Consider the following 24,722-nt stretch of genomic DNA (forward strand, 5'->3'; position numbering starts at 1 on the left):
AACCTTCTGTTCTCCTAACTACCAAACAGGGCACTCACAGAAAAACACGTTCTGTTAACTAAAGGTAGAAACATCTTACTTTGGACAATCAATATGGCTTAAGGTTTATTTCCTTTTTTAACATTAATACACTTGTAGTAAACTAAAATAATTTTTGAAAGCTTCAGTTGAGCTGGATTAACAGAAAAAAAGAAGCTGATTGATGACTGCTGTTTTCTAGTGAGAACCAATGATTTGTGTCCCCACCAAGTCTTCTACTCCTGATAGCTGTCACATGTTGTTGCATCTACACATGAGGAAATCTGATGCAGATTTCTTTCCTCTAAGGGTAGTTCAAGTAAGCTGTCAAACACTACATAAGCCTGTGGTAACTATGGGTAACACAGGGGTTCTTTCCCTAACAGGAGACAGCTGGAGAGGTTAGATCAACAGGTACAGAAGAGTTTGCATAAGAAGATCCTATAAAATGTTGCCTCATTGTGAAACACTTGTTTAGACTGGTAGTGGCATGTCAAATATCTCCAGTGAATAAAGGCGTAAAACAGGAAGATAAAGCAAAGATAGATTCCAACAGCTGAGGTCAGCACACTGCTTGTTACCTAAACCAACAGGTAAAAGAAGAACATCAGTAAGAGAAAATTTAAGTTACTTACTACTACATTAAAACAGTACAAGCAAATCTTACAATAAAGTTAGAAAATGCTATAAGCAGGCCACCCCGGATGTTTTCTAGGGGGAAAAATAATAAAAAAACATAACACAGATGGTCAAACACTGGAAAAAGATCACCCAGTAGTGTGGCAGAATCTCCATTCAAAACTGCGTATTCATCCCAAGTAACCTAAGTAACTTTGAGTTAGAGCTGACTTCTAAGTTGGCCTGGCTTTGAGCAAGGAGCTTGACCAGAAAACCAGAGGTGCCTTCCACCATAAACTATACTATGGTCTGCTGCTATAAGATCATAAGATGTAGGCATGACCAGCAAGAGATGAAGGTGGCTACACAAAAGCACTGAAATCACTGAAAAGTGGGAATAGTCCACATCTACTGTTACGGAGATATGGTACGCTTTGCTAAATTCAATATCTTAAAACTACAGTGCAGGATCAACCTTTCACAACACAGTCTTGTACAAATATTATATTATACTAATTCTGAACACTTCTTAAGATGTAATAGATTTTTATTTATTAATTTTTCATGTTCACAAATTGCAATTATAATGGACAGAGAAATGCAAATTCAAGTATCACACGGTTCTGTAAAGATACCATCTTAGAAAGCCAGCAGGAGAAGAAAATAAGAAAAGAAAACTTCCTTCTCTAAGAAAACATGCTAATTTTCATTTCATTAAGTTAGCCCATTTTCTCCAATTGGGGATTCCCCCCCACCCCTGTAATAGATGTCAAAAACTGAAGCACAGTTAAATGAGAAAGATTTATGAAACTACTTGTGCCTTTCTTCCATCCCTAACCCCCCCCCCCCCCAAAAAAAAAAAAGTATTTTAAAAAAATAATATTCTATTATATTGGTAAGGGACAAATAATTTCTGTTCTGGATTCCAGATTCCGTCTGATTAGTTTGCCCCACCTGTTTGTTGAATTTCCTCTATAATGTCTATGCAAAAAGAACTTTACAAGAACTTATGCTAATATCATGCAATGTCATTAATTTCATTAATTTCTTTGGAGTGCAATTACCTCACTTTATTGCAATTGTTGAAAAACATTTATACTTTCACCTAACATCCAGCTTTTTTTCCCTCTTAGAATAACTCAGAGAAGCTTAAAGGGACATTCTCTATAATCTGAGACATCGCCAAACAAAACCAAAGTAATTTCAGCTTCCAAAACAAGAATCTAAAATCATAAGTCAAAGAAAAATGGAAGAATTGCACTGAAATTATTCTTTCAACCCAGTAATAGTCAAAACGAGGATTGCAAAAAGTTAGGAATCATTCGTCAGCAGCTATCCATAAGCTATCACTACTTGTTTTCCTCAAACCTTATCCTTACTTTAATTGCTGCCTCCTTGCCCTCCCCTTCTTTTGCTGTCTTCATGACAGCCTGATATTCTCTACCCACAGTTCTTCACCGGTGACTCATTAAGCTCAGGATCAACTGTCCTACGCTAACCCTATGTGCTCACTTAAATCTCCCTCCCTCTCCCTTCTGTGTCTTCCTCCTTGCTTTGTCACCAAATCCAGAAGACTTAAGACCTTTCAGATGATACACCTCAATCACTGATTGGGACCCAGAGCAGTAAAACAGAGACAGAAGAGATGGGGTTAATGATAACATATATATACATGAAGTCAGATTTAGTTACTTCTGGAACAATTACAATGGAAACTTATTCACCAGCACGTCATTTTTCTGATATTTAACCCAATTCGTATTCTTCACTGCATATGCATGTATCACATACTAGCTATGTAACACAACCTGCCTAAACAAAATCAGTGTGCTACTTAGAGACTATAGTACCTACATCAACAATCAGGAAGTCCAGCCAGCACCAAGCATTAGTGAAGTAAGTTTGGAAACCATAGGCCACCCATTTTAGCACCATTTCCAGAATAAAGATGTAAGTGAATATTTTATCAGCATATTCTAGTATGGTCTTGATAGTCTTACGCTGCTCAATATATATATCTTCAAAAGCCTGTAGGAAATATAGGTTGTATGTAAGTCAGATATTCATAGGTCTTTACAAACTAGAAATTAAGCCACAAGAACTGAAGAAAAAAAGGCAAGGTAAAATTGCTGTCATCTTTATATGTTTTACATTGAAAAGCCAGGATATACTTGTAGTCTCTGCTTATGCTAAATTTTAGACTTTGTCTCCCAACAATGGGATTACAATATAATGACTGAAGTTGCCAAAAAGTTTTTTGGAAATTTGAGTAATAGTCAACACAGAATGCCAATTAACAGAAGTGAATAATGAGAGAATACAAGGAAATCAGTATCTGTACTGCTTCTGGAGATTATTCTAATTTACAGCAGAATAACTGTTCCAGTTACGGCATAAAACTTTTCCATGATTTTGTATGATTTTTATAATTTCTTGAACAAGAATTTAAACATAATCATCTCAATAAGCACTCACACATGTATCACCTTGTATTCATCAAAAACTGATCTGCAGGTTATTTGGCAGCAGAATAATTTATTTTATATGCACTGGGAAAATATTTTAGGAACTTCACTCCAAGCTCTCTTTCCAACCAACTCTGATTTTTTTCTTTATGACCACAGATGTGGTATAATCATGTTCTTGATAAAACATTCTTCATAGACAATGTTTTTATGGGTGTACTTACCAGAGCACCACTACTGAGAAGAATCATGAAGACAATGAATGTTTCAAACCAGTTGTGTTCTACTATCCTGTAGCATGTTTTTCTAAGGTTCCACCAGATTCTTCCTTTTGTGCTTTCTATATTGCCTTTACAGCATTTAAACTTCTGTATACAGCCTAACAATATAAACAATGACAACCCACTTTAAGGTAGAATTCTCATTATTCTGAAACAGCAATATCACTTTCATCTAGTTCCTGTTTCATGAGGTAGTCAGCCTTTCAAGTTACTGGATTCTGCTTAAAGCATCCTTGCCTTCTTGATTTAATACCTTGGATATAAGAAGGCTTGCATTGAAGTGATTTTTTTTTTCCTACTACCCTTATACTCCATTAAGCTTAAAAACAAAGCTAGTCATCTAATTGAGCTAATTCTCATTTATAAACACATTTTTCATCTATATATAGATAACTAGGGAGCACATTAGAATTGCCAGGGAGTAGAAACAAAGAACATAAAAATGTAAAAACTTTCACATGAACTAAGAGTTCAAGAGTACAGAAGCTTTTTTTAAAAGGACAGTCGCCTCTCAGCTACTGTTTAAATAAACCACACAGATGTAAACACCCTTTAAGTTATACTGAGGGTTGGTATCTACTTCAAGAGCTGACTAATGGTACTTCCTTTCATGACAAACACCTGATTTAACTGGAGATTGCAATATAATCTAGAAGCTATAAAATAATTTCCAGATTCCCATCCAAGGTAACCTAGTAAGGTTAGTGACTTCTAGTGACTTCTTTATCCATAGATTGGACTTTTCTCTTCAAAATTGAAAATTTCTGCTTGAGCAGGTACACTGAATTTACATGAGCAGTATGAAAACGTTCAAATAAATGTCAAAAAAAAAAAAAAGATGTATAGGTAATTTAACAGGATATATTGTAGGCACATTTTCAATTCCAATAACTATTTAAACCATATATTGAAATAATTTTCCATTAATAATATTTTAAATAATTTATATTTTCACTAATTCAAGATAATTTGAAGAACACATTGTAATTTCTCAGATAAACATGAGTAGACGAGAGTAATATATTCTAAGCATAGTGGAGAAACTTTTCCACATGGTACAGATTCGTGATAGCCATCTGCAAAATAAGCCCCACCTTGGAGGGCTCCCTACCACATCATGGGACCGAAAAAGTTTATTTCCACAGCCTACAGACTCAAAGAAACACACAAACCTCACTACTTGGCTTTCCTTTCTATGAGATTAATCATTTTTAAAGAAAAGTAACCAAGTTTAAATTATTTTAATGGGTCCCAAAGGCAGTATTCTAGTTTTCCGATAAGTGTTAGGTTTGCGTGCTACAGGTTACACTGAATTTCATCATCTCACATAAAACTACCACCATGATGAAGATCATGATGTACTTCACCTTCAACTCCTCAAAATGCCTACATAATGGAGAAAATAACTCTACACCAAAAATAACACATAGCATATAATATAACAAAGAATTGTAATACAATATAAAAGTATTTGAGAAGTATAAATATTCTGAATCAAGAGCGTGCACATCGCCCCATATTCCAAAACATTTTTTTAAAATAAATACTCCTAAGGACAAAAGCCCTAGCCTAAGTCAAAGGTGTCTTTATAACACTACATCAAAAGGCATAGCTGATAAATACATGACAATGCTAAGAGCATTAACGTAGGACATATTTTATTTTGAATGACTTTCTTTTAATCATGACTTAAATGGAAGGTAAAACCTGTAATATCACAAAAAAAGGAAAAAGCTCCTATATGGTAAATTTCAGTAGCCTATAAAAGGATATCGCTATGCAGAACTAAAACAGTCTTCTCTAAGGACATTCAAGTACGCCATTAGACTTCTTTACTTGAATGAAAATGTAGGATCTCATTCAACCCATTTAATTTGACTCACATGTTGCATTCCTCATTATATTTATGCACATACATATATATTATATTATGCGCATACCTTCCTGCCCCCAGTCATTAGTGAAATGTCAAGATAATAAGTCTGTTATCTGAGTCAGCCTTTCCAAGATGTGAATCATCCACTGGATTACTTTCTAGCACTATGGAGGGAACACAGGTAATCACATGACTCTGATTTAAGCTTCTCAGTGAAGCAGCTCAAATTAAGTGGAGTGAACCTGGTTTACAGTTTGGTCTCACAGATTTCACTAATGAGACTGGCATTTAAATCAACAGGAATACTGATTGCCAAGAATCAGTTTATAAAATTGCATCTATCATGATAAATAATCAAACACACATATTTAGTTTTGCATCACAAAAATGGCTCTGTTGTCTTCAGTACAACCATCTACAAAGGGCAAAATTAATCATATCCTAAGACTTAAACAAGGATATGGGACTGCATTAGAGAATAGTTTCTTTGGACTGCAAATGCTTGTTGCAAACAACTCAAATATAATTGCTAACCCCACATTTTACTTCCATACCTTCTGTAAAACATGCCTGTAGCTCTGATGCTTTTTCTGGTTCAGTCTCAGCTTTTTCTTCTCCAAAGAGAGCTAAATTAACTGTACTGCCTTCAGATGAGCTGGAAAAATTTAGCTTCTGAAAATAAAATTCCATAGTAGCGGTTATACTCTAATAACATTCACATTTTTGGAACTGTAATTAACATTAAGCATGCAACACAGTGTACAAGTAACAGTAAGAACAATATTTGTCACACACCAACATCCACATATAGCAGTCAATGCTGTTGAAATGTGCATAAATCATCCAACTTTCTACCTATAGATTGCAAAGTGTATCATGTAATCCTTCACTGAATTTCAGAATTCCTGGTCCAATTACAACACGATGTTAGCATTCCTTGAAGCTAACTACTACCAAGTAGATTTTTTGATACATACTCCATTTATTTTGTGTTCTACTGTTGTTTTCTTAAAATACATCTCCATTGCTACGTTTTAAACCAGTATGAGTTATACAGTATGCTTTAAGTTCATTTATCTTGGTAACTGCTTTCATCATAGCAGTCTTCTCAATCTTAAGACAGTAAATCCTTGACAGTAGTGTGTTACACTGTGAACTATCAGGATAAACTGTCCAAGGCAGAAAATGTAGCAGACTTTTATGGACTCATTTTAATGAAGTGACATTTTTTCACAATGTCAAAGTCCAGGAAAAAAAATCAGTTCTTTTTCACTGGCATCTTAAATGTCAGAATGATGCAAGCTAACTACTTTTTGCATATGACAAAAATTGACAATAAAATTTGGTTACCATTGACCACAGATAATACATTTATTTACTTTTGGTTTTAAGATCATTATTATCATCTAGATTGCAAAGTGCTAAAGTAAAAAACAGGATTGATGCAAAATCCTGTTACAGAAATGTTCAAACTCATGTTCAAATCTGAACACATTTATGAAATTAATTATGCATTATATATTAGCATATAATTATCACTACCATATGAACATTTATGTTTTTTTCTCATATCTATTAAAATTTTCAAAAAGGAAAAAGTATGATAAATACATTTCAACTGGCATTAATTCGCATTCTCTTTTGTCAATGCACATATGTATTACATTGTGCATTCAGAAACTACCTGTTACTCTGGTACACATACCTGTACAGTTAACACCCAGAAAATAAGGATATGTGTTTTAAAATAATTAAAATGATACTGATTTAAATTACTACTAAACAAATGCTAATAAAAGAATATGCCTGAATTTATTTTTTATCTTGTAATCTTCATGTGTCTTGCACTAAATCCATACTCTGGAGATTTTAAAGGAAGACCGTGGTGTCCCGTACACTCGATCTGAGTATGAGTACCAAACTAAGTCAAAGTAGTTTAGGTCACAGCATTCTCTGTCATTTTACGATCTTATTATCAGAAAAGTACATAATGTCAGTAATGGATTCACTGAAACACAACTAAATGTCTGTAGGGAATGATGTAAGCACACTATGTAAAACAGCCACAATTTTGTAGAATTAACCATGCTCTTTCATGAATTGTCATGAATTTAGCTAGACTTGATTGATTAAAAGATACTTAAAGAGATATTTAAAATAAAACAAGACAAGTTGCAGGCACTATCCAATGAAACTATATTCACAATATTTACACCTCATTTTTGAAATGATGGAGGACAAATCTATTTGAAGGATGAAATAAAAATCTGCTTTTTTCTTTGCTATATTTGTAAAAGAGGGCAGAGACTACTGAATAAGAAAAAGTAATTCAGTGTTCTGCATTAACTTTTTTTAATAAGCAATTTGATATTGCCTAATTTGCAGCTACTTTAGAAATTGATAATAGGAAATAAAACCTCAAAGTTATTCATATTTAATGTAAACATGTCATTTTCATTTTTAGAAGTGCTAATTTTAAAATACCAATATTCACAACAACACTTTTCCCAAGCACAAATTCTACTAAACCTGAGAACAGCTCTACATATACACATCATTTATTAATATGTTGCTTTCATCATTCCACGACTTAGCATATATTTTGCAAAATGCTGCAGCAGTGGTGGATAAACTGAAATAATGAACTGAATTACAAAACATAACGAAATAATTATATATGTATAAATATATATAAGTAGGAGTAAGAACATTTTGTGTCACGGTGTTAATGAAAATTAAGAACAACATAAAGTGCCCTGGGTTGTCTAAATTGTAAGCTGATTAGTGTACCATTTGAGCAGATGACATGAATTCAACTAAAAAATACATATATTTTTAAGTACTAACAACAGTAAAAGAACTGTAAATACAGAAGAAACTGCAAAGAATCAATGAGTTTAAGACATGAAGTTATATATCTCATTTTTTCCGTGGTAGAATAATCAGAGATTATTGAGATTTTTATTTTTTTAGTTTAAAAAGAATCTTCTTGACTCTAGAGGCAAATTGAAAGCTCTATGAACTGTTTTGATATCAAGAACAGCTGGTCTGGTTCCCTCTTTCTTTTAGGGACACTAGGATATAATCCTGGGCTTGAAGAGTTACAGGTTTAATTAAACAACAGTTGTCTTTTCCGTATTTTATGCCCACATTTTTCACTGATATTAAGACAAAGTATCAAACAACAACAGAAAAAAACTCTGACACTAAAAATCAGTATGTATAGAAAAGTTTCTTGTTCTGACCAATTTAAAAATTCAGGTAGTTTCTCAGCCATGCACAATGTTTGCAGAGATTCAACTGTTTTTGTGAACCACTCCAGTAACTGGAGTTTCAGGAAAAATTCCCTTCATGTTCCAGAGCATTTGGTTGCTCTTCAAAGTTTACCAAACTAAGGTAAGAAGGCCTCATTTTATATACACTAAGCACTGGATTGAATGGATCAACTCACGTATTCAAAGGTTGATTAGATTTGCAAATCAGCACCTAAATATTTTTGCTCTTTAATATATTTCCCTCATTAATATATTTTTTAAAGATGAAACTATTAGCATTGGCAGTGAAAATAACTCAGATTTTGAATATGTTAACTTTTTCAATACAAATATCTCCAGTACTGGTATAAGGTCAAAATTTGGAGCTCATGATTTTTTTCTGAAGGAACAATGGCACAAATACATACAAGAATAATTTTACTACAGCAAATAGTTCCACTGAAGCCACTTAGGATTGCTTGAGGTAATTAAAGTGTCAAACTGTAGTGAGCATCATCTTCCATACAATAAATGAAAGCGTGCAAAATTGTAGATGATGAATTTACAGAAAACTCCATAACAAGAGCGAATAATAAGTAGTTCGCTGATCATTCACATGCTGCCAACTATTGTGCATCAACTTATAACAAATAGTTCACAATTTGATATTCAAATAGTAAAGGAAAATCTGATACAGTTCCCAATTTCCAAATCAAAGATCACACATACTACCAACACTACTGTAAATATTTGATATAAAAGGGAAAAACTATCATGTTTAAAAAATCAAAACAAAAAAACTAGTAGAAAGAAGATAGGAAATAAATTATCAGTGTTGCTTAAAATAGGGAGGACAAAACAATGAGCAAACAGCTCATAATTCTCTAAGAGTTAAAAGCAAAAGGCAACTATTAGTAACAGCCCTTTGGTGAATATGCTCAGGAGTCTCTTAGATAAGAAAATCCAAAAATATTACTAAGTAGAAATGCAATAGAAACTCTTAGCATACCTCTGTCATGCCATTTACATTCCATCAGTTGAGTATTTCCCTGCTTAATCAGCTCTATTTTCAGCAGGAAATATTTCTTCAAATTTTATTTTTTCATTTAGTCTCAGCCTGACTGCCCCCCGAGTATAGAACTTTAGTGTAAGTATAACCAGTAAAATTAGGTTTATTGGGGTCTTTTCATTTATATTAATAATAAAAATAGAAATTAATTAGAATTAATAGAAATTAATAATAGAAATATAATCAATAAAATATAATGATCATACAATATATTTATGCATTAAAGTATAATAACAATAAACAATCATTTTTATTTATATTGGGGTATTTTTCATGAAGAAAATAAACATTTCTAAATAAGGCTCACAAATTATTATACCGAGAGTAATCTCCACATACTGTTTTTTTTCAGCCAACATAAAATCAAAACCTCTCTCCCCACCTCTATGTAACAGGGAAGAAAACCCGACATGCACAGAATCACAGAATCATCTAGGTTGGAAGAGACCTCTGAGATCATCTAGTTCAACAACAATTAAAAAAAAAAATTATCATAGTATTACCCAAATAAAGCAATAGTAAGGTGATGCGAGAGTCAAATGAAAATTCAAGCTTTTGTGAGTCAAAACATTCTAAATACTTGGTTTGCTATTTTACACACTGTTCTGCACCTATCCAGATTCATGGCAGTAGGAGATTGAAACAGAAGCAGAGTCACATAAACAATATCCATCAAAACAAAAACATCGTCCCATACTTAGCACCTGTTAAGATAGAATACTACCATGGTCTACTCTCTGCCACTTGACTGCCTTTTCTAAAATGGTTTGAAATATCACTAGGAAGACTGATCATCTTTTTGAATGAGGCAGGCTCCTCAGTCACAAAATAGATACCTGAAATACTTCTAGTATATAATATAGCACAAAAGAGTACATGAGAGATAATGCAGAATCCCACAACAAAAACACATGAAAAAAAATGTATTTGGAAAAGGAGTACATCAATGATTCCTAAATGGCAAGTGGAACTGCCTGCCTATTCAGAAGAGAAAATGATGAACGGGAAATACACAGGTTGGTAGTTTTGGAGTTCCTTAGTTTAGAGATTTGGGAAGGTACTAGTTGTTATTTTGTATTTTTAATAAATGCCTTCATTTAAGCCTTATTCTTGATTTTCCTAACTTTGATTTTTCTTGCTTATCTTCCTCATTTTGAATTATTTTAAAATACCCAGATTTGTTTAGACACCTAAATCCTACACAGATTTTCTGGTTAAAATGTTTTGTCTTTCTAAAAAAATATAATAAAATAAACAAAACACCCAAATAAATGGACTAAATTCACAAAAAACAACAATTATTGACAAAGAGCTGAACTGATGCGTTACTAACTTCCAATTTTAGACACATGCAAACTTCATGAGTAAAACTAAATTATTACATCTAAATTCAAAAGGACTACACATATGCATAAAAAAGGCTTGTTTGATTGTTCCCAGGAGTGTCTTTCATCCTATTATTTTAGCTTCTCTCAAATTAGAAAAACTGCAGTGTAAATGATAAAAACATTGTGAATAGACATGAAACGATTTATGTTAAAAGATATAAACATTTCAGCATACACAAAACTGTAATAATAAAGAAGATCAATAGGCAATGGTCAAATGAATATGATCAGAAAAGGTTTGTAATTACATGACAGCTAAAAACATGGTTCAACAGATGAACAAAAAAAAGGGAAAATTACCTTTGCACTTTCATAAAGTTATAGGCTGTTAATCTCTTTAAAACTTGAACAGTCTTGACATTTAATTCAGTTAACAGTAATCAAAGCCTACAAAGCATGCAGCTTATGCCACAGAAGTAGTACATAAAATACTAAAGATGTAACAAGGACGGAGGAACACGTTGGGGTTGCCCCCAACCATGCTGTGATATGAGTCACAGGACTCAGTGGCTGTGCATGTTTCCACTACATTGCAATGGATGGGGAAAAATATATTGTAGCTGAGTAGCATGCAGGCCAGTCAATCTCAAAAGTGATCATATATGCATGATTTGTTTAGGTAACCTGTTTAAACATGCTGACACGTTGCTCTGCTTGGTTAAAAAGCACCAGAGCTGCGTTCTTGAATGATCCAGCTTGATTTTACTCCTGTGAGAAGTAAGAATGGTACGCAATGAAGTTAAAACATGGTACCCCCTTTTTTTTTTTTTTTTGAGTACTGGAAACAGCAGAAGTATGGATTCCTACTTATTTAAATATGTGTTTTCAAGATACGTTACACGTTTGCAAAACATAATATTTATTGCTATTGATTAGTGCTTTAAGCTTATCTAAGGACATATTGAAACAGATAAAACTAGAATAATATCTGAAGATCACAAATGTGTATTGAACTTGGGCCTGAAATTTAAAGAAATAAAAAAAAAAAAACGAAAGAAAAAGCTACATCTACAGTATGTATATTTGAGCTTTAAGAGTCCTTTCAATGCTAGTTATTAACAGAGATATATTTTTCCTTGCAATTTATTTTCAAGGTTATTTCCAGTCTTCCCTACATGCTAAACGTGTATCTAGGACATGCTTTCAGAAAGAAGCCACATGGCAAAATAAAATCAATTTACTGGGTCAAACATGAAAACTTCTGGGTAAGCAATATCATCAATAATTTAAGGTACATTATGGATTGTAACAGACGTTGTTACCCAACTCTTAAATATAGAATAGTGAAGAACCAGGTGTCTTCAATTTCTGCATAATTTCCAGGTAAGGTGTAGATTTAACAGTTACCCAATCAGGAGAAAATTAACATCAATATCATCAGATATTCCACACAACCAAGATTTAAACACACTAAGGCCAGTATCCTTTATTCACATTAAGAGTAAGCAAAAGATGTAGCAGCTGTTCAGCAGCTATAAATATTTTCTGTTTCACTCTGAGGAGGTCTTTTGTTCATCTAAGGTCTTCTCAGCTGAAAGGTTAACATAACACACAAAGAAATAGAACCTCCAAAAAGCAGATGGAGGAAATCAAGTGTCAGGAAATGAGTTGTTCAGACAGCAAACAAGTCTAATATTATTAAATATTTCCCTGTACAATAAAAGAAACACTTAAAGAGTCACCTTATTACACCTTTCAAATTTAATGTGATTACACTTTGCTACAACAAGCTTATTTCTAAAATTTGGAAAGAACAAGGCAAATTCATCTTAGTTCAAAACTCCCATAAACAAGAAGTAAACATTTTATTTTTTCTCATCCTGTTTATTTGGTAAATTCACCTTATAATACTGCCATTGTTCCCTTGGCTTTTCCTAATCATTCTAACTTCAGAACTGGAAAATTTACTGCTCTGATTAGCCTGAGTTAGTACCTTGTTAGCTTATGCTATACCAATAATTCTGAACGCAGTAAGCTTTAAAAATCAGATAGGAAAGGCATTAATATTATTATTTTAAGATATCCATTAGTTGTTTTTTTTAATAGCAGTTTACTTTCATCCTTACTTCATGTAAATATTATGATGATAATATACTAAAGCAATATGCCTTTTGTCTGTTTAATTAAACATACATACCAGTTTATCTATCCACCTGAAAAATTTAGAAAACCTTGCTTTTCAAAACACTTTTATAAATTGTTTTATGTGTCTTTATATAATTCTGCCTGGATTTCCTACTCTCTTTAGCCATACTTTTCCCAATGCATCACAATTTATTCACTTTCAGTCTAGTCTAACAATCTCAAATTGTAATCACTGTCTATTTCTAAACAGGAAGAGCCATGCTATGAAAGAATACAAGTGTTATATGTCAGAAGATCAAAACAATTAATTCATATAGAATGTAAACAATTTAAATCTTACCTCCTTACTTTCCTCCAAATCTGAGTCACTGCTAAACTCTTCTGTATTTAGATGTTCAAAATCAGATTCTCCAACAGCTATTGGTACCGTAACAGTAAGGCTTGGGTTGTTTATGAATGGTGGATAATCACTGCTACCTACAACACCGGCTGTTCCATTCTCATTTCTGTGGTAAGTTGTATCTATCCTTATTTCAGCAATGGTACAGTTGGAAATGCAATGGTGTCTCCCATCATTCAACTGATCTGTTGCTGTTCTTTCATTTACAACTCTTTGTTTCCCCCAACAAGATTTTTGGACACATTCACCTGCTTTTTTCTTCACATAATCTATTCCCTTCTGAATTCTTGCAACAGCAATCTGTAAGTTATTCATTTCGTTATCATCCTCTGTAGGAGAAAGGCTGTCTGAACTAAATGAACTCAGCAGCAAGGCCAGAAAAAGGTTCAACACCTAAAAACAAAGACAATAGAGCTGGGTTTTCTCAATTTTTCATTGACATGGTTCTTCTATCACCTATTATGAACAGCTTAGACATGCTCTCCTCTGCTGTATATGATTCTGGAAATTAAACAGTAAATAAAATGTAAATGCAATATAAGCACAACACCTGCTCTATACTCAACGCAGTTGCTTTTCGTAGTTTTACGTTGCTGTATGACTACAAAAACACTTGTAAATTCCACTTCTGCTCATGTTTGTGGAAGGGTATTAAGGCTAGAAGTTAATATCTTTGGTACTGACTGAACAGATCCAAAATGTTTTAACTTCTCTTGCACAGAGAAGCCCTCTGCAGCAAGGCATAGCTGATCTGTGCAAAAAGAGCTTTCTTAAAGGCTGGTCCAAACCCACACAAGTATTTTGCTGTCTGTGACTTAAAACACATGAAGCAACCCCTTCCCCAAATCTTACTTAGCTCTCATCCTCTTCCCACTGTAAGACAAAACATAGAATAAATTTCAGTTATATAAATCCAGAGTTTACCAAGAGCTCAAAAGTTATTAAGATTGAAGTAGCCAAGGAACTTGTAGAGTAGCAGCTCAAATTCTTTAGACCAGGCCCTTCTAGGCAGCTCTGAAGAAAAGAGGGTAAAAACTACATGTTGGGAATACAGAAAGACAACTGGATAACAGAGCCCTGAAGACGGAGTAGAGATTGTCTACTCAAAATAAATAAATGAAAAAATCTGCTAGAGCTATGGTATAAAATCAGAATACAGTGAATACTCTAAAAAAATTCAGAGTTCAATACTACATTCCACAGATTTCTCTCTTGTGGCTTATAAAGCTATTTGAGGAGGGTATGTTGCTTGGAAACTCATTTCATTATTATTATTTTTTTATTATAAGACAACAGAGTTGCAGAAAATCCTGGAGAAAGTGGCCGTGCTACTAGTGGCATGACTGGTTTGATAATCAGCTTATTCCTATTAGAAATTTTATTATTTAAGAATGAGACCAGGATGGCTAGTTCAAGAGCTCTTTTGCTGCTGACAGTTGCCTAAAGAAAAGATCTAGAACTGCATGAAAAGATTCTGTGGGTAATGAGAAAAGCAGAGCAAAAGGCTGAGCAACGAAGGCCTCAAATGCTGTTGAGTTAGTAAATATAAAACATTTTAAAATAAATTTATACATGTTAATGTACAAACTGGTCTGATGCTTTCGGAGAAAAAGAAGATGCAATAAAGACTGCTTTTAAAATCATAGAATCATAGAGTATCCCGAGTTGGAAGGGACCCACAAGGATCATCGAGTCCAACTCCTGATGTTTATAAAAAGCACCTAAGAAGTAGGAAGAAAAAAGTTGAAGAGTTGAAAATGTTAAATATTTCCATCTGTTTTAATGCAAAACTAGTGCCTTCCAATTCCAGTTTCCTTACCCTATCTGTGTAATATGTTAGGAGCAAGCAAGGTTTAAAATGGCTTTAACTTCAGTCTAAGAATTTTAATGCAGTCATTTGGACAGAAAAGGGGGGGGGGGGGGGAATGGCTATGTGTGATTTGAAGTTAATTAGGAAGAAAGTCCTCTTCTGCAAAAAGCAAACTCCCATTTTGGGAGTGTAATGCTTGTGGGGCCCATCCTACTCTAAGTAACAAGTACTAGTCCACAAAAATATGAACACATCATGCTTCTCCCTCTCACCCATATTCTCTGAATTGTACTCCATACCCTGACAGGCCCTTCGTTAATTTTGAGGATTCTACATAGGACCAGAAATCTAACGAGCAGAAAACTCTATTTCAGAATCCATATTCATAACATTGAAAATCATACAAAACATTTAAATAACACATTTAATGCTATAAACCACTTAATTACTGGTTCTGTTACCATTCTTTCTCTACATGAATTCTCAAATTGTTCCGACTACATACCACTAGGTTTCCAATCACCATGACCATCATGAAGACAGTAAGGCACATAGGTTGGCCTGCAACCTGCATGCAGTCCCACATTGTTTCTATCCATTCTCCACACAGCACTCGGAACACAATCAAGAAAGAGTGGAAAAAGTCATTCATGTGCCAGCGTGGAAGTATACAGTCGGTAGAGATCTTGCAGACACATTCTTTGTAGTTTTTCCCAAACAGCTGCATCCCAACCACAGCAAAAATGAACACAATGATGGCCAGCACCAGGGTCAAATTCCCCAAAGCCCCTACTGAGTTGCCAATAATTTTTATCAGCATATTTAGAGTTGGCCAAGATTTTGCCAATTTAAAAACTCGAAGCTGAAAAATGAAAATAGAGACATTATTTGTAGTAGTTATAAAAACGCTATAGAAATAAACAACAGATTACAGACCAGTGTCTCTTAATAATAAGGAAAAAAGAAAATAAAAACTAAGTAACCTTCAACAGGTTTCCAGCATCCATAGCTTATACAGAAACAGGAGTTTCATTAAATCCGCTCTTTTTAGGCTTATAAATTTTAGACCTTTTTATCCTTATCTTTCGTATAGCATATCTGTATTCTCTTCTACATGAGTGAAACAGCATACTAGTGGAATTTATTTAGCTAGTGAATTCTGAACACAGCAGCACATATCTCAACCATTTTGTGCAGAAATGCATAAAAAAAAAAGGTGCAACAGAATTCTGCTGAAAGAAAAAAAAAGTCTTCTGAAACCCTCAAAGGATGAATCTTTTAAAAGTATATTGTCTCCAGCAAACAGAAAAAGGAGCAGACCTACAGTCTGGAAATAAAAGCCAAACATAAGCCCTAAGTCAAACCTTACAACTTACGAAGGAAAAACGTATAACTCTCACTTTTTCCACCCAAAATAAAAACTATATAAAACATATTTTGTTTTTGAATACACGCAAAATATGGGAAATATTTTTCTAATTTAATTTCTTTTTACATTTTTTTTCTATTAAAATAAAGCATTACTTTTTTTGCCAAGAGGAAAAAATGACCTGTTAAAATTAATTTATCAGATTTATAAATCCTGCATTTTAAAAGACCAAATTTTTAAAAAAGAATAAACTTTTGACAACTTCCGCATAGGAGCAGACAGAAGACTACGAATGTTTTATTTATTTACATCTCCTCTCAGTATGCACTAAGTAAATTGTACACTCACTATGCTGTTACCCATTCATGTTAATACAATTAGAACGGTATCACAGTTCTTCCCCTTGACAAACTTAGCTTCTTCTGAACCATAAAATGGAACACATTATTCCATGATTACGTAAATAATTTTGAAAAACCTGTTTGCAGAGATATCCTGTGACACTTCCAAAAAAAATATAGTATTAATGTAATATTAATATGAGTATAAAAATACTGTGTCTATTTACATGGGTACAATTAAAATTCAGAATTCTATACATAATTATCATCATTAATTTATTTACCAATCTGAATGATCGTAGAACAGATAATCCATCCACATTTGACAGAAAAAGCTCCACCAAACTAAGGGTCACTATAAAGCTATCGAAAATATTCCAGCCAACTTGGAAATAATAGAAAGGATCCATGGCAATTATCTTGAGAACCATTTCTGCTGCAAAAATTCCAGTAAAAACCTAAAGGAAGAATGTTTATTATTACTTAATAGATGAGTATGAATAAGTTAAACCAGATGACTAAGAATAACTTAATAGCGACAAACTTCTTACAGCAGGATGTCAATAAGGAAAATCATCACAAGTTGAACATCACAGAGAAGAAAAGTGGCAAAATCAAAAGGAGCTGTAGAGTAACTCTATTAACTTTTAGTTAAACCCAAGATGCATTCAGTGACTCATGAAGAATAATCTATACCTAATGGGCCTCCTGTTTGCTCCCCACATCTGCCCTATATCTAATTAAAAGAACATTCCCCAGCAAGATAATAAAGTCTCTCTTGTCACAATGGAAGCTGCTTTAGCTAACGTGTGGAAAAAATATGAATTGGTCATCAGGTGGAGAGTGATGTGCTATTAAATGAAGTCTTCAGGAGAACTCTCAGTGACAATAAGCATGTATTTTTTTGCTATCTGCAAAAAAAGGCCAGTTTTGTCAAGGCTCATGCTTGAAGCAAAACTTCTTTCTGCCTCTGACAGGCTACAGATGAAGAAGAAGGCAAACAACACTTCTGAAAAGGGAGTAAATTCATCGTATTTACTGTAAATGTATACCCACCAGCATCTACAGAACTTCAAAAAACACGTTTTACTAGAAATATAAACAAGCTTATTACAAAAACCAAGAATATTATTTGACAATCTTTAGAAGAGTTCAAAAAGCAAGAAATCAACTGCTGAAACTACACAAATACTGTTCTCCTCAAATACACCCTGAATCTTTTTTTAAAATGGTGATGTGAAATGATTATCTTCCACCATGATCTCTTATGCCATGTAAACAATCGAAGTATCTCTGTGTTGACTAAAAATACCAAGATACAATTCCAATGTTGACACATTAACATCTCTGCACTTAAGCCGAATATATTCCCAATATGTACTGGAATTTCATTTATTGTAATAACTGAATTACACCACAATCACCAGAAATTCCACTTAAAATGAGCATAAGTGAGAAGTATAGCAGATGATCTGTAGTATTGCCATTATAAAAACAAGCAAAGAAATAAACCAAACCACCTACAGACAGGGTACAAAACCACCTCAAAGGGAAAACAACTGTATCAACAGACACTCTTGGTATAAACCCCAAGTTCTTTCCCTTCCAAATTATTATAGACCAGTCGAAGCAACACTCCAAACAAAATTACAAAAAAAAATGCAAAAAATAACAGAGCAAAATATTAATCCATAACAATATCCAACATCTGGTGCTTTGGTGCTTTTAGTGATACAGTAGAAAGCATCTAATTTGGCGCCCACTTTTCTTGCAATACTAAACAAAATCGAGTCAGATTTCTCTTTTGGTTTTCTGTCATCCAAACTCTGGTCATTGAAAACTCTATTTGCAGAAATGTCAGTATGGTAATCATACGCTTCAATACAACATACCTCAAATGTTATTTTTAGACTATGTTTAGTAAAAATAAACCTTTAACATGTTGGATGAAACCTTTAACATTATGGGATGATGATAAAAATAATAAAAACAAAAGTAATTATATTTCAAGGAGAAACAATGTTCAGACTGCATCAAATCATTTGGTGGACTTACCTGATTTCCTATTTTAAGTGTATTGTTGAAAGCTTCAGTCATTGGATAATGCTCCATGGCCATGAACAGTGTGTTTAAAATTATGCAAACAGTGATAGCAAGATCAACAAGTGGATCCATTACAATAAATGAAACTATACTCTTCACTTTTAACCAAGGCTCCCAACAATTCCAAATCAAGAAAGTGTGGGCAAACTTATACCAGCAGGGTGGACATTTTTGCCTGGATTCTTCAAGTTCTGGGGGGAAAAAAAAAAGAAATGCAGAGTAAGCAATTTGTGAAGAAAGCGATATATTTTTGTTTGGTCTGCTTTTTCACGTTTATATTCCTGGAACCATTAAGGATGTTTGGAGGAACCTTCTTAGAAATTATAGTTGCTGAATGAAATCGTTTCAGAAGACTAGAAGAAAATCAATAAGGGTTTCCAGCTAATAACTGAAAAAAGTTGTCTACTTATCACACAACCTTATTTTCAAAAACACCCTATTTAAATTTAAGGACACTTTTCATAGAAAAACTTCCAAATTCACAGTCCCCTCAAATTTCTAACTATTGATTTGCAAGAAAAATATGATTAATTTCAGCAAAAACAGTTTTGTTTTTTTTAACTATTCAAGCTTTTTTATGAATTTCAGTAATAATTTCACTACTACAAAAGAAATTACCACTATAAATTTCCTTCTTCCTATTAACTAAGGCCTGGCTTTTAATTTTATGTTACCTTCTTATAGTATAGGTTACCAGAAGACTTATCGCAAGGCACTTCTTCCAATATGAGTAAGTAGTATAGTACACATACATTTTGTCTGTTTTATTATAATACTTTTTTTTTTTTAGTTTAGCCTGTTTATCAGGCTCCTTCATTTCTTTTTTCATTTTGTCCTACCATTCATTTTATGCATTTGCAATGGCTACTTATTTTTAGTCTTCTGTATTTGCATGTGATATAATACCTTCACACCTATGACTAACTCAAGAAAGTTCATGAATCTGTAGTTATAACACACCTTCCATCGTATTTGTGATAATGCCAGCTATACTCATAGCTCTCTCTCTTAAATTGGGATCCTCCAGCAAATCCATCGGTATTTGATATGAACTTGGACGTCTCTTTTTTATTTCAATTTCTGTAGTAGTGCTCTATAAAAAAAAAGGGGGGGGGGAGGAGATAAATATAATTTACCTTTAGAAATGCTGACAGAACAGGCATCAAAAAGACTCTTCACTTTCAATGGATTCATAATATACACAGGTTCATATTCGTGCTATGACATTAGAATTTTTTTTTCCACCTTTTTTTTTTTGTTGTTTAAAGAAAATGGGTATTTTCAGGTTATACTTCTGAATACTGTTAAGCACCTTATAAAATACCTTATAAAGTATTAAGCCTTGATATTTAATTTCCAGATTATCTTTGCATTATAGTTTACTATTAACTTCTTATTAGACATAAGCAAATTCTGGAGGAGGCTATGGCCAAAGAAACAAATTGACACTTCTCAGTGGAAGCGTGAATTTTTCACTGGATTCACTGCAAATTCACCAGAAGCATGACTTTTTCTGGTTCCCAGTCCCATGCTTTCTTTACCAATACTTAAATTCCAAACAAGTTCAATCATAATATACTTATAAGATGTGATTTATGCTAGGAAGTTTCTGCAATAGCAATTTTTTTCTGAAAGTAACTTTTACAGATCAGCCTTGATCTCTAATCCTGAAATCTGGAGTAATTAAAAACTTTCTTACATTGTCATCAGTTGTTGGTTTGTCTATTATCACCTCTGGCAGAAGCTGACCTGTAGGTGACAAGAGACACGGTGGTCCATCCACTAAGGAAACCACTCCATTGCAATCCACAGTGCTGTGCATCTTTCCATTCATTGGAAAAAGTGTCGGCCTTCTTGACGACCTGCTGGCCTGGCTAATGTTACTACTGCGTCGTTCACTGTGTCTGAGTGGCACAAAAAGAGAACCTCTTCTGCTTCCATTATCCTCAAATGTGCTGTGCTCATCATCAGCAAAGTCGTTTTCAGATCCTATCTCTCTTCCATGATCTCTAAAACTGAAAAGACTTGTTCTGCTACTACGTCTGGGAGAAAACAGGGAGCCACGAACACTTAGTAAAGACTGTAAAGGAAATAAACAAAGTCACCAGATTTTTAATATACACCATCTGTATCTATGAAATATATATATATATATATATATATTCCCCCCAAATCTTTCAGCTTTACTCTTAATACAGTGCCTTAGATAGACTTCAGACACATGAGAGATGAGAATCATCTGAATGGGTAAATTTACAGTCCACTTAAAACAATTATCAGAGAACAAAAAGTGAACATGCATGAGGCTATAGCAGTTTCCATTCACATATTATAGAGGAAATAAAGACTTTACGAATTCTAACAATCCGTGTAGATTATGCATTATGTCAAATTATATTGTTTCATACTTTTAGTCTTCTACCCTGATACATTACACTTAAATTTTCCTTTTATGAATTAAAAATTAATTTCTACTTCAATTGAACTATGAAAGTGTACTACTGCTGTGCACCATGTTGAGACCCACCAGATCCCAAACAAGAAAATAACCTCCAAACTCTTGTTTGATGCAGTTGGTAATTAAAGCAATGCAAAATTCTTTTTCCTAGGTTGTATTACTTTACAAAGTTACAGCAAAGTTTGCTGCATATTACAGTTACCACAAATCCAAACAACAAAAACTGCACTATTCACAGTACCTGGTGGGGTGATGTGAGCTGTGTCCCATAAGCAAGTTTGTTCCCATCAAAAGAAAAACGGAAGCCTTTCCTTCTGATACTGCCATCTGATTCAGATTTTGAAAGCTTTCCCTCCTTTGTGTTATCTTCTTCCCCAGAGAGTTCCCTTTGCCTCCTTTTCTTCCTTCTGTTTCTCCTTTCTTTGGCACTTTTTGAGCTAAGCTTGGATGCTTCTGAAGAACTATCTGAAGGTCCACCAATCCCACTTTCACCACTTAATTCTGTCATCTCTGCTGCAGCTGCTGCTATTGCCTGTCAAAGCAATTATTTAACGCAACATCTAAAACATATGTGCATGATCAAATGCTTTAAAATTCCACAATCTTTTAAGAATGCTATAGTGCCTGTTTCTGAAGTTTATACCACATGACTTGTAAATGTGACAAAAGCCTAGGTGGATTTGTTGTTTAAAAAAGAAAAATAGCAGTAGATTTTTTTTGTTTTAATTTCAGTGAATGCAATTGCATGCAAAAGAGCTAAATGCAGTTATACTACGTTAATACAGCCTGTATTATCTTTGTAAACTGATTTTAGCTGTTATTGTAAACAGCTTCCCTAAAAGCTGCTATTAGGGAAGAAACTTTGGGGGTATTACTTGCAGCTTGCAAGTCTTAGATTCGCTAGTGATAACACAGGTAGTATAAGTAAGTAAAATTTATGGACAAAAATATATTTAACTTTAACCAAGGCTTGACAAACACTTCACAACTACTAGAATTACTTTTAAGTTGAGAATTTGAGAAATTCAGCATGCCAGGTTACTAAATACTAGCTCCTGATAAGAAATGTTTATTAAAAAAACTACTATTCCAATTTGTATTTTCTATTCTCAGATCAGAAGACCATTAAAACTTTAGACATCAACATTAAAAAAGAAATACACATGCCTTTATATATCTCAAGTATTTTTAGACTGCTTTCTCTATGGCTTTTTATTACTTTTAGAGTGTATTATCTAATTGCTGGGTTTGTTCCACATGAATATCATACAAAGAGATATGCTAATGCTCAAATTCTTTTTTAGAAAATACCTGAGCTTCTTCCTGCTGCTTCTTCAGCTGTTCAAGCATATGCTGCAAGTCTGCCTCCCTCTGTTCTGCCTCGACCATAGTTGCTTGGTTCTGTTCTTCATAGGCCATGGCAACCACAGCCAAAATCAAGTTAATCAAGTAGAAGGAACCCAGAAAAATGACCAGAACAAAAAATATCATGTATGTTTTGCCAACAGCTCGTAACGTCTAGAGGAGAAGAAGAGAAATGATCCATCTGGTGAAGACATGCATCAATTCTGCAATTCCTAAACACTGACTGAATTTTAAAAGGACAAAACTTTAGTAATTTAAAAGATAATAGTTATTAAAACAGATTTTCACAAACATGAAAAAACTATGGTGAGAGAACTAATTTATACAAAGACAAATTAAGATTCATGTTTTGCTGTTAGCTAAAATACATTGTAAAAATGAAAGAAAGGATCAAAAATGTGCACACCTCTTCAGAAATCATGTGAGATTCTGTACTAAGAACCCATGTCTGCTTAATTCTGCAACTGAATTTGCTTTCTTTCATAAATACTGCACTTCTTCAACTGCTATCAATAGCTGTGGTATGTAATATAAACAAAGGCCCTTTCTGTGTTTGGTTTGGGGACAGTTAGACACTAAATGATTTTTATCATATGCTTACCAGCTGATAAAGATTTTCCCAGTAGTCTTGTGTCATAAGCCTAAACAGGGACAAGAAAGCCCAACTGAATGTGTCAAAACTAGTATATCCATAGTTAGGGTTTCTTCCAGCTTTCACACAGATAAACTCTTCTGGACATTTACTAGGGAAAAAAAAAAGTAATGTGTATAAAAAAACATGTGTCATTAAAATGGTTTTAAATTACTGTGCCTTGAATTTCCAAAAAAGATTAATTAGACCTTATCTGACAAGGTGGCTGCTGCTATTTGTGGCTTACACTTTAAAAATTATTGAGGAAAGGAGAACAGTGCTCTTTTTTCTAACCCAGCAAATGGTAAACAAGTAAATGAAAATCTTTCTTTCAAACTTTTCACCATTATACACAAAATAAAACTTATTCCTAACAGATTGATACTATATCTGCAGGTGCCTCTTCAATGGAGATAATATATTTGCTTAATACAGAGGTTCCATAAATTGAACAGTTCCATGCAAGAGAAAGAGTCGGTATAGATATTTTTTTGTTGAATTTTGCATGCTTGCAGGGTTGGCATACCAGGTTTCTTGGTTTCTTCAGGCTTGTGAAATAGTCAAGTTAACAATTCCACAACAGGAAATAACTGCCAGTGATAATATTTTAACCTCCTGAAACTGTATGTATCAGTTTTGATAGTAGGTGATCCAATTCTGTAGGCACATTATCTCTGTTACGATTGTATTCCTAAGGGTTAGAGGAGGTTTTGCCACCAAAAAACTTAATTGAAAGACACTATAAAGATTTCTTTCCATATGCGTGTCTGCGTATGTATGCATATATATAACATTACTTGATATTTACACACAAAATGTTTACAAAAAAAGCTTAAGTATATCTGTTTTAGACATAATTATCCAAAATAAGGGATGGACTGCTATATCACTACAGTCTAGTAATGTTATTTTATTACAAAGAATTGTTGTAAAGAGAGACCAAGATAGTGCCATGCATGAAGTCCACAGACAGAAGAATAATGAAGATGTCCTCCCAAAAGTCGGTCTTAAGTCCCAGTTCCCCATGCCTTTTTTAGAGATATGAAATGACTTGAAGTCTTTGATATGGAAGTACAGTCTCAAGTCATTGATAATGCAATATCTACCTGCTGAAATAGTATTTGTCTAGTTAGAGTTTTTAAATTTACAGCAAAATATTTTCTCACTTAGTATTTTTACTCATTCAAGTGG

At 33.6% G+C, this 24,722-nt stretch overlaps 1 protein-coding gene and 1 long non-coding RNA gene across 12 annotated transcripts in view; one reads left to right on the forward strand and one right to left on the reverse strand.

Annotated features, from left to right (window-relative positions):
* LOC310901395 overlaps positions 1-24,722 on the forward strand; it is a 119,132-nt gene that overhangs the window by 66,417 nt on the left and 27,993 nt on the right. The window lies entirely within an intron of this gene.
* LOC310901354 (sodium channel protein type 2 subunit alpha-like) overlaps positions 1-24,722 on the reverse strand; it is a 130,980-nt gene that overhangs the window by 13,807 nt on the left and 92,451 nt on the right. For 7 of the 11 annotated variants that reach the window (XM_083840719.1, XM_083840722.1, XM_083840723.1 and 4 more), the window contains 12 exons: positions 23,502-23,643; positions 22,847-23,053; positions 21,777-22,067; positions 20,777-21,157; positions 20,038-20,170; positions 19,030-19,268; positions 17,259-17,432; positions 15,770-16,126; positions 13,395-13,847; positions 5,813-5,930; positions 3,326-3,480; positions 2,491-2,664 (listed from right to left, as the gene is read on the reverse strand). In XM_083840719.1, coding sequence (XP_083696845.1) covers positions 2,491-2,664; positions 3,326-3,480; positions 5,813-5,930; positions 13,395-13,847; positions 15,770-16,126; positions 17,259-17,432; positions 19,030-19,268; positions 20,038-20,170; positions 20,777-21,157; positions 21,777-22,067; positions 22,847-23,053; positions 23,502-23,643 — 2,824 coding nt within the window. Of the gene's footprint in view, positions 1-2,490; positions 2,665-3,325; positions 3,481-5,812; positions 5,931-13,394; positions 13,848-15,769; positions 16,127-17,258; positions 17,433-19,029; positions 19,269-20,037; positions 20,171-20,776; positions 21,158-21,776; positions 22,068-22,846; positions 23,054-23,501; positions 23,644-24,722 lie in introns of those variants that run through there. The other 4 variants (XM_083840726.1, XM_083840729.1, XM_083840720.1 and 1 more) reach the window with 4 other exon arrangements.

This window comes from Anser anser (assembly GCF_964211835.1).
Source record: "Anser anser genome assembly, chromosome: 6".
Lineage (NCBI taxonomy): Eukaryota > Metazoa > Chordata > Aves > Anseriformes > Anatidae > Anser > Anser anser.